The sequence below is a fragment of the Etheostoma cragini genome, chromosome 3, assembly GCF_013103735.1.
Source record: "Etheostoma cragini isolate CJK2018 chromosome 3, CSU_Ecrag_1.0, whole genome shotgun sequence".
Taxonomy (NCBI): Eukaryota; Metazoa; Chordata; class Actinopteri; order Perciformes; family Percidae; genus Etheostoma; species Etheostoma cragini.
This window is the reverse complement of record NC_048409.1, coordinates 10,610,037-10,621,248: the sequence shown is the minus strand read 5'-3', so window position 1 is coordinate 10,621,248 and position 11,212 is coordinate 10,610,037. Positions and strand designations below refer to the sequence as shown.

Genomic DNA, 11,212 nt, shown 5'->3' with positions numbered 1-11,212 from the left:
GAAACAATTAAGTGTGACAAACATGCAAAGGAACAGGAAATGAGGAAGGGGGCAAACACTTTTTCACACCACTGTAACATGTAAGATTAAAGTACACATAGGTCCAAAAGTTAGACTTGATTTCTCACGTGATGACCTAAAATATATCATTAAGCTCTTCTAATGTTGGGCTCATTCAATATGACCTGCTCATGAGCACATGGAGTATACATATTGTCTACAGACTCTTTCATTTGGTCCTTGATTTCCCAGTTTCTTATGGATGTAGTTGTTTGAGTCAACACCTTCTACCCTGTGCTTTTACTCAATCTCAAAGCACACATCCAGTCTCCTGTGTTCATGCTCTCTTCAGCTCTGACCCAAAACGCACTAAGAAGACCCAGAGTGGATGTGTGCTTTATTAGCAGCAGGCTGCAGCGATCATGCTCGTATGTGACTGAGCGTACTGTTCCCCTCCTCCTGCTCCTCCTTGTTCTGCTGCTTTGTTAGCCCTTGTGTTGTCTTCCCGTCGACCGTGCAACTTTGGGTTTTTCTGGGTCTAAAATTCAACAAGTTGTGGTTCTTTTTCTACACTTTTCTCAATGTTTTTGTCATTTAATTCAGATTTTTCCCCACAAATTCTTTGTCAGTGTTTGGGAGCGTTTTTTAAAGTTTATTATGTATTAGTCAATTCGTCCTACTTTTAGTCGCTTTTTTTAATACGTTTTGGCCAAATTTTTGTTAAATTAAAAAAAAAGCTTTTGTCACCTTTGGCGATGTTTTTGGTCACTTTTTTTTTACAATGTTTAAAAAAATAATCTTTATCTCGATTTTTTTCCTGCATTTTTGTAGTTTTCCCAACCAACATTTGTCATTTTTTTTAAACATTCTCTTGTCGTAGTTTTATTGTAGAAAGTTTTTTTCAAATTTGACCCGAGGACAACAGGAAGGGTAGTCTTATATTTTTTTGCGGTTGTTCACAGTCAAACGGTGTGTTACATTTTTGCAGAAAAGACATCTGTAAAGACTGCTGTTCATTATTCAAACTCTTTCCTGCGATGCAGTTATAACTTTCTAAATAGAGACACAATGAGGTTTTGGTCAGTCAAATTCTGTAGATGACATTATGCAGCAGGTATTCCAGAAAGGAGGCTGAGATTGATCTCGGTTAACCTTTCCCGTTGACACCAAATTAGGCACAATACGATCCCATCTGTCTCCACATTGGAACAAAAGTATCAGTAATATCTGCCCTTTTTTACCCTCTCTTCTCTTTAAAATGCTAAATGTCATGAGCAGATTTATTCCTTTGCCCATTCAGCTTGTATGCCATTTGAAATGACAGTTGGTGGTCAAAATGTAAATTTTGCAATGTGGCCACAGACTTAGATTAAATTATCTTAATTTGTTTTTTATATTCAAATTTTATGAGGAAACATTCATAAGTGAATGTACAATGTTTTATTAGTGTATTTGGAAGCACAAATTAAAGTCCTTTCAGCCAAATCAAAGCGAACATTATCAGGAGTTTGTGTTTTATTTTATTACTGTTTTATTATCTGCCTCTGTATTTAAAATACAGAAGCAGCAGAGAATGAGAATAAATGCACATTCACCCTTGGTAGCAAAACCTAGACTTTGGCTAAGTAGGTCAGTGATTAATAGATGTTTCTAAGTGTATTCTTATTAAAGCAATAAATAAGGTGAGAAACCAATGTTGTCTGGTGTATTTAAAAGCACACACGTAAGTGCTTTGGAAATGCGTCACGTCTGTGAGAGCAGGTCATCTTTATCTGGTTAACCCTTGTGTTGTCTTCCCGTCAAACATCAAGCAACTTTCTTTTTTAATAACAACTTTTTGGTCGTTGTTTTTTGACACTTTTTTTTTTGAGCCTCTTTATATGGGCGCTCGCTCTGCCACTGGGCCACCCAGGATCCCAGTTTTTGTCACTTTTTCAAATGTTTTGGTTGATCTTTACAACAACTGTTTACGTTTTTTACATTTTTCTACGTCGTTTTATCTATATATTTCTATATATTGAATAAAACAACCAAATTCAAGGAAATTAGGGAACTGATCATGTATTTTACTTGTGAAGAGCGTGGTAGAGCACCATCCATGTTACTCTTTGTCACCCAAATTTCAGATATAGAAAATGGGTCAAACTTCACCCGAGGACAACCGGAGGGATAATTTTAAATCATATCTACATCAATGTGAGAATTTAACAAAAGTTATTCATAATTCTGATTTATGAACAAATTTAGAATGACATTGGGTAAATCTGGGAAAACCCAGGCCACTCTGCCGGCGATTTGATTTTGCCCAGCAGCTCAGTGTGGAAACCTGCTAACCCTTTATAATGCTCCTATTTCAGTTCACATTTTCCCAGGAATTAATCAAAAACTGGCTTATCTACCTGGAAGGCAGTGGCGGGTTTCACACTATGACGATAGAGATTTGACCAACCAGCTTTCAACATGCAACATAGCGGGCACCGAATGCCACCAAAACGCAGCAAACCCGTTGATACTGCTGTCGCTTCTGTGTCACCCAGATCATTGGTCTGATTGGTTGAAGGACTTTCCAATTGCATACAGAGTCGTTTGAACTCTGCCCATTGGTCATGCCTCTTGTGCAGAGAAAATACAGAGCTAAGTCCCCAGACCGATGCTCAATCTCAAATCTATTGAGTTTGGCGTGGTCTGGTGATAGCCAGACTAGTGTGCCGCTGCAGAACGCTGGTGAAAACAGTGTTTCATCATATATTTAAATTATGTAAATGACAGTTTCAGCTACAGTTTAGGAGCTGGGTTAGAAAGTGTCCCCGGGTAAGGATCAAGTTAACCTGTTAATATGGTTTAGTTCCAGGGCAACCGTTGCCATAGCCCAGTTACCAAGTAAACACAGTACCACGGAGAACAGATATGACACAATATTCATAGTGTGTGTCTGTACAATAAACTAGGATTGGTATTAAATACAATTTTAACATATCTGGTTAATTGAAACAGAATGTTCTTCTGACAATAAACTCCGTCAAGGCCAAAAATCTTTTCAGTAACCCTCCAGCCATTAATGTGCATGCCCTAGTCTTGTTGTTGTTGTATATTGCATTCCAATGATTTGTTTTTATTTGTTTTTTTGTTTTTTTTGTTCTTTGTTTTTTTCTTACCAACCCACACTGCACTGCTGCCCCCATGATGCACCTTCGCTTGCTGGTTTATGTTAATGCGCTTGAACCCCATTGGCCCATTGCCATCATGTGCTCGCTGCCTGCTATGTAAGACTCAGTCGGCTGTCAAATCACTGAAGCGACCCCTCGACGCAACTTTTGACGTGGTACTATGACCTTTCACCTTTTAGCTTGGCATGTAGCTGTGGTGTAGTAGATATACCTATGTAGTTCTACAACAAAGTGAGCAAACACTGAGGGGTGATGAACTGATTGTATCCATCAGTTTTGTTACTTACATTTGGCTTTTTTCTTTTAAATAATTACCGGTATCCCATTTGAATCTTGATTCAAATCATCAGGGACCAAAAAAGAAAAGGCCTTTAAAAAAAATCCCTACATTTCCACTGTCAGTGGTCAGTTCATCACCTTAAGTGCATCTCAAAAGCAAATAATTGGCGGCATGAAAATGTAATTTTTTAGTTTAAAAAGAAACGTATGGTAGTTTGCATGATTCTGTCCTTTCCCTTATTGCATGTGTAAATGTTGAAGAGGTGTTTTAACACGGCTTATAGTGTACTACTCTCATGGAGCCTTCCCCAACTACATCCTTCTTGTTGATGGTCCGGCAATCAATACAATAACTAGTATCATAGCTGTCATTGTAGTTATTGTTACAGATAGATGTAGTTTTGCCTTAGCCTGCAAAGAAACAGTTTTTATGTACTGATTTGTTTTTTCCAAATCATTTCACAAGGTTCATGACATTGTGCTGAGGACATATTTTTTGTTGTCACTAGCAAGATAGATGTCACAGTTTGTCAGCTAGCACCAGTGTCCTGACTTGCTCTGACAGAGGTAGTGCAGTCCACTGCTTGCTTGCCAGTGTTTGTAAAAGCTGTCTGAAAGGGGCAACTTTATCTTCTAATTAAATTCTTTCTTCTCTCTGTCCTGAATGTCACTGCTACCATCCTTTTGGTTTCCCTCACTCCCATCCCTTTGTTTTGGTGTTGTCCCCTCTCCAGGGGCTCCCTTCCGTCTTGCCTCCTTTACCAAAGAGACCTGCACTTGAAAAAGCCAACGGTGCCACCACAATGTTCAATGCTGGTGTGTTTCAGTACCAACAGGCCCTGGCCAACATGCAGTTTCAGCAGCAGGCTGCCTTCATACCATCAGGTAAGGCCTGAGCCTTCTTTAACCTGTTTGATTTCGTTGTTGGGCACACAATGGAAACGTTTGCATGGATTAAATCGCACATGTATGTAAAGCGTGCGGTGTAGGTTTAGTGTCAGAGGTTTGTTATTTGTTTTTTAAAGCTACTGACTGCTCTTTTCTGCATGTATATGTGTTTAATATATTATCTTAGCAATTGACATTGGGTTAACATTGGTTTTTGTATCTATAATAATGGTAATCTATAATATATTAATTTTTAACGGCTTAAATTAAATTGTTTGAAAACTGGAAGCAGGTCATTCAAAGCTACCCCTGAGAAAACAGCTGTTAGGCTGCTGGAAGGAAAATAGGACCTCTCATGGTAGTTTTGAATTCCCCCTTCCAGTTAATGGAGCAGTGAGAGTTGAGAACCAGAGCTTTATGTATCACACATATGCTGTGGTATGTATGCAGCAGCTGTGTTGTGTGCAAAGGAATGATTATTATGTGTATTCTGTTCTGTCTTAATAACAAACACTATTGGTACACATCAGCTGTATAACCATTATGTTGAAGCCAACAGGTTAACATATTCCAAGCACAATCTCCTCATGTTCAGGTTCAATCCAATGTGTCTGACTTTATAACAATTGTAATTGGTTTCTGTTGATTTCTTTTCCTCCCAATTCACTCTACTCCCTGTTGCAATGCATGATGGGCAGGCTCGATATTGTGCATGACACCTGCAACAAGTGTTGGTAGGTGCCAGCTTTCCTTACTGATTCATTATAGTCTCTCCTGTCTCATTCAACTCACCACATTATGGGAGCACGTTCTCCAGTATGTGAATTTAGACTTTGAAATGAACCCAAAATGGCATATGTAACCTCTTTTCAACGCAGCCGACAGTGTGGCTGTGTATTGGAAATTTTGATTAGTACTTTAACTGTCATTTAAATTGGAAGTTATGTGTTTTTTTAACTCTGCAATACATCTTTGTGGTATGGAATGAACCCCTTTTTGCTCTGCCACAGTCCTGTCACCTAATGCTTGTTGCAGTTAAATCCCCTTGCTTCGTTAGACTTCCGTGTCAAGCTCTCTAACCTCTAGATCGCCTCATTATACTGTCTGGTTATACATACTATACACATATAAGGGGTTATTGTTGGTAGTGGAACAAGTGGTACATGTAGCAGTTGTTGTAAGATTATTTTTTGAGTTGTAGCCATAGTTTATTGTTATTTTCCTTTTTAGGGAGTTGAAAAACAGCCAATTAGCTACCCAGTAAAACATTATTATATAAGTTATAGTTTTTTACTTAAAGCTATTTAAATCTATCAATTTTCACATCAATGTTCCATAGACAGATGTACACATGACATATTGACATTAAAAGCTTTAAGACTGCTCTGGTTCACCTGCCTGTGTGATCTCTCCCTCTAAGTACCCATGATGCACGGTGCTAATGTGTCTGCAGCCACCACATCTGCAAGTGTTCCCTTTGCAACTGCAACAGCCAATCAGGTTTGCTCCCCTCTCTCTCTCTCTCTCTCTCTCTCTCTCCCTCTCTCTCTCTCAGTATCTGTTAGATTTTTTAATCTTATGATTCCCATGTGCCTCTTAATGAAAAATGCATGAATGGTGCACAAGGCTCATCTCTGATCTCTGCTAGCTTTTCAGAGCATCTGACACTGGGATTGTTTATATAGTGTAGCTTTATACAATCAATCAAGTGCTGTTTGTCCTCATTTCAACTAATGTCTCCGTCCCCCTCCTTCTTTGTCTCCCTGTTTATTTCTTGCCCTCTATTTCTGTCTTTCCCCCTCTCTATCAGATTCCTATGATATCTGCAGACCATCTGACTAGTCACAAGTATGTGACCCAGATGTAGGAGTCTCAATCAGAACAGTATGTACTGCACCTCTTTCTCACCCAACATCTCACACTCTTGCAAATCTGAAATCTTCTACTTATTATTATTCTTATTATTATATGATCAATCTCTACCACCCACTTTATTATTTAAGTAATGTAGAATATAAAGGAAGAGTTCACCTTTTTGGGATAAATGCTTATTTGCCCCCTCTTATATGCTACAGGCAGCAGGCGGTTAGCTTAGCTTAGCACAAAGACTGGGAACAAGGGAAAGCAGCTAGCCTGGCTGTCCAAAGTTTAAAAAGTCCACACCTCTAAAGAACACCAGTTATCACAAAATATTATCCGTACAAAAACTGATTAGTACAAAAAGAGAATTTGTAGTTTTACAGGGAGTTATGCATTGGAGAAAAAAAAGGTTGGCCTTTTACGTAAAAAAAAACAACCTTTGCCATAAAACATGATACAGGGTTTTGTAGAATTGTCTTATATTGACATTTAGTCTCGCTCGTGATGTGAAATCGTCTAAACGTCTAAACTAAGCATGTCCTCTCCCTTCACATTTGTTTTCCTCTCTTTCTTTTTGCTCTGTCTTCTTTCCAGATGGAACTGGAGCGTGCTGGTGTTGAGTCTAAGATTAGCGGTCACCATTCATGCCTGTAACATCACGAGCAAAAAGGATAACCAAATGGATCGGTTTGGGATAAAACTGCATGTTAACATAGGAGGCCCAGTTTGTCAGGATTGTTTTCATGTGTTCTTCACGCACACTATAACACAACAACAGAAAAGAACATCATTTGCATTAAAGACTGCCTTTTACTCTGTGGAGGCCATTTACCTTTATACACCGGATACACTTTGAATGTTAACGTGAGGTAAACGAGTGGAGCAGTCGTCTAAAAAAACGAATCGACTGGATTGGTACGTCCATTGATCAAGAATCATGACTTGTGCTGTGAGTTTGTTTATTGGTTGGTGGTCTTTGAGCATAATGTGTTCATTTGTTTACACAAAGGTGCACCTTGTATTTCATTTGAGGTGAACGAATGATCTGACTGAATCACATATGCATGCACAAAGATTTGGTTTATGTTTTTATTTTGTTGAACCAGTAATAAGGGAAATCTTGTGAGTGCACTCAGAGGCAAAATAGCAACTGAATGTCTGTGAGGTGTCTTTCAAACCTTTGTAGCCTACCTTTCTATCTCTGAAGCACATGTCTTTAACCTTACAGGCATTTCTGTAAAGTGCCATACATCTCAATCATCATCTGAATTGTATTAAAGCAGTTCTACAAAGTGTTAAACTCAACAAATCCCTTTAATATTTAAATCAATTTAATAATCTATTTTCTTTCTTGGACAGCATGTAGTGTCCAATGTTGTGACCTGTCATTACCTGTGATCCCTAATAGCACCACTGCTGATTAGATTACCTTCCCAAGATTGTCTTCTTTAATCAAATCTGCTGAATGAATCACTTTTTGTTATTTTCTTCTCAATTGTTTAGACAGGAAACAACTGGATTTATGCTAGGATTGGGAAGATCCAGGATTTAGCCAAACAATTTGAACATCAACATCTTCTCAGTCCCTGCCCCCCTTTCTGCTAAATTCCAAAATGGTCTCCTAAACCCTTCCTTCTACAAGGGAGAATGAATGCGTGTGCATGAGCAGAGATTGACACGCAGTTAGACACCCCCCCACCCTCCCATGGCCCTGATTGGTGCATCTGAACAGGAAGCAGTGGACTTTTGCAAATCGCACTACAGGCTGTAGCTGGTGCCAGAGGAGCCGGATTAGTTTTTTGTTTAATTACCTGCTTCATGTAGTTCCACTTAAACATAGTCTCAGTTTCAGCAAATATGACAGTTAGTTTTATGAGTCTTACCTATTGCGTCTTTAAGTCTTTTGACTCCAAAAGTCAGATGAGTTGTATTGGAGGCGTTGGCATGTACAAGTGACCAAAGACTCTGCTCATGATGATATTTTAATGAATAGCTTTGAAACAACAGGGCGATCAGTTGGTATCCAAACTGCTGTGAGACAGAATCGACGGTGCAACTGGTGACAGATTTGTATGATTGATTTATTCTTCATTTGAATGGTTATGCATATTTTAGAGCAGATTGTCAAACTAGATTCAGTGTTGTGTGTATATATAGTCTGACTTATTTAAGAATATTTGTTAAGTACGTCTATTTGAGAGCTGTTTTTTCGGATAGTCAGCCAAAGTCTTTTTGTGTCACTGTTACTAGAAATTGTGGGTAGACTAGTGGGACTACATTTCTAAAATGTGTGGGTTGTAAAAGCGGCGGCAAAGTCGGATCGGGTGTATAGAGTAGATCTCTAGAATACTTTGTCTTTTTTGTGCTCTGGGTGTTCTTCAGGCATATTTCATTGGTGGATAGTACGGGGAAAGTGGCAAAAATAAACGATTGTATTACTCATCCAAAGCCTTAGAATGAACCATCGGGTCAGCACAAAGCAACATGCCATTTTGAACCATCCAGTTGCCTAATCCACACCATATTAACACACACAGAGCACTATGTAAATGTCACTTTTTTGTCAGTGTTTTCTTAACTTTCTTGTGTTTTTTTTGTTTTAGATGAGGAGTGTTTTACTTGATTTTGTCTGGATATTTTGATATTTAGTTTGGATTTTGAGTTTTGCTCATTATATTTATAGTTCTTATAATGAATATAAGGTTTTAAAAAAAAGGATGTGTTTGTGTGTTCCTCATGCACAGTTTCCTGAAATTCCATGTAATGTTGATTTTAATATGATTATGATTGTAAACTCAATATTTTCTACGTTATGCATATTGTTGAACTGTATGCATATTGTTCATTTCTCTAGTCCTTTTGTGTTCTTTGAACAAAGATGTTTTATATGAGTATCTAACAGTGATGAAATTATAGAACAGAGAGGCTAAGTTGTCACTGTGGCAACCGTCGCCAATAACCGAGTAATATTTTAACGATTGTAAGGTTTGTATCTAGTCATATAAGATGAAAAAAAAGTCTATTATAAATTCTTAGATGTTTAGACTAAAGATGTTATTTTCTACTGTATCCATTTCAAATAGTAACTATTGTTTTAGTATTTTTACTCTCCCTGGAAATTGGGCCATGTTGGAAAACAAGCTGCATATTTGATCACTTTTTGGGGGCGTTGCTGGCGGGGTCACGTGAACGTGGCGAGTGGGGAACTGAGTCTGCACACTCATGTCTTACTTAGCCAACTGCAAACAACATGGGTGGGGAGGGGAATGTTGAGGCGATAAAGGTGATAAAGGTTGACTTTTTTGCACTTCTGTACATAGTCAAAAAAGAGAGAATCATGTATATTGAGATCTTATTTTGAATAATAAAAAAAAGTGTCTGTAATGACAAGGAATTTTGCTAGGATAACAAAACAAAAAAAATCTTATGAAAGGCTGAACAAAATTGCTTGCATTAAAAGGGCACTGAGTTCTCACTCTCCGACCTGTTTCAGAAAAGGCCAAGTGTTGCTCTTCTTTTTTGTCAGCAGCTTGTAGTTTGCCAGGTAACCTTCTGGAGGAGGCGTCCACTAGCCTCCAGCGTAAGAGCCTGACTGGGTTTGTCTGGTCCCCTAACCCTGCCTGTATTGACAGGTCTGTGTGTCATGGCCGCGCCCTCCCAGGCCCAACCAATCACAACTCGTCCTGTCTCCTTCCTCCACGCAGAGAAGAATGCATGTTAAAGGAAATACATATACAGTTTAAAAAAAAAAAAACATCACGACAGTAATATTGAATAAGAAAACATGTTACACAGAAAGATGTATTTACAGTATACAATATTCTATCAATGTAATGGAATAAAACATATATAAAATACAAAAATAGAATAGTGTTTATTTAAAAAAAAGAGAGATTCCTGAGAATATACTCACTAAAGTTTTACCACTTGGAGAGTACATGCAACACAAACACCATAGCTATAAGTATGTTCTTTATGTTTATGTAAGCTGTGCTTATGGTAGATGAAACTGACCAAACAGGAATGTAATTCAACATCAGGCAGAATCTAGGAATCATTTCAGATTGAAACACTGTTTTGTGGTTTGGTCATTGAATTGGTTATTTGAAATTGTGTCCTGATCATTTTTGTCATCTCTCATCTCCTACAAGCACGCATGCTTACGTTTATGATATAATGAAAGCGTTTCTTGTTTGTTTTCTCTGCTCGTAGTGCTAATATGATGTATTCTGTCTTCTGCTGCAGTTTGTTTTTGCTTGTTTTACTGCTCCGGGCCCCCTGAAAGGATGTGTCATGTTTGCATACTGGCCACCTCTGGAATGCACCTGTAGTGAAAACCTCGGATTGTTAAAGTCTAAAGCCATACAATATAATCTCATCAGACTGAAAGGTGTGCAAAGAAACCAGAAATGAAATAGAGGTGGGAAACTGTACCCTATAGGATTGGTTTGCTGTGGATGTATTAACTACAACATCATGTCATAATTGAAGTCATGAATGTAGCTAATAAAACCTGAGCTGTGATGTGCCAACGTTGATGGATTAGTGTGGTTAAGGGAATATTGTTCTTGGCACATTTCTCTTCATGGGGCCTGCATTGCTATATTTGATTATTGCTGTTATGAATAAAAAATGTAATAAAAATGTACAAATGAACTGATGGATTAGTTTAAGACATATTTTTTCCTATTTACATATAGAGTGATAGGGATTGTTCCTAAATGTTGTTTTGTCCAATTAAAGTAAGAGCTCCACGTACATTTCTGAAAATAGCCTACACATATTTCCTTTGTGGTCAAGACTTTAAGGAGGAAAACACACCACTGAGCCATTAAGCTTTAAAAATACATCTCGTAGATTAGTTTTATTAATCTTTTGAATAAGCCAACATGTAAATGAAAATAAAAAGGAATTACATATTGCCATAGGCTACGTGACTAAATAAAGTAAGTATTTCTAGTTTCTTTCTTGATACAAATTGGTATCCGGTTATATTTTCACAGATGCGGCTAGCTACA

At 38.0% G+C, this 11,212-nt stretch overlaps 1 protein-coding gene across 11 annotated transcripts in view; it reads left to right on the top strand.

Annotated features, from left to right (window-relative positions):
* Positions 1-10,850, top strand: part of LOC117941800 (muscleblind-like protein 1) — a 65,810-nt gene extending 54,960 nt beyond the window's left edge. For 4 of the 11 annotated variants that reach the window (XM_034866940.1, XM_034866946.1, XM_034866939.1 and 1 more), the window contains 6 exons: positions 3,269-3,322; positions 4,181-4,331; positions 5,033-5,068; positions 5,755-5,834; positions 6,145-6,218; positions 6,789-10,850. In XM_034866940.1, the coding sequence (XP_034722831.1) occupies positions 3,269-3,322; positions 4,181-4,331; positions 5,033-5,068; positions 5,755-5,834; positions 6,145-6,201 (378 nt within the window). In that variant the 3' untranslated portion in view covers positions 6,202-6,218; positions 6,789-10,850. The remainder of the gene's footprint in view (positions 1-3,268; positions 3,323-4,180; positions 4,332-5,032; positions 5,069-5,754; positions 5,835-6,144; positions 6,219-6,788) is intronic. The other 7 variants (XM_034866949.1, XM_034866943.1, XM_034866947.1 and 4 more) reach the window with 4 other exon arrangements.
* Positions 10,851-11,212: the final 362 nt, after the last annotated feature.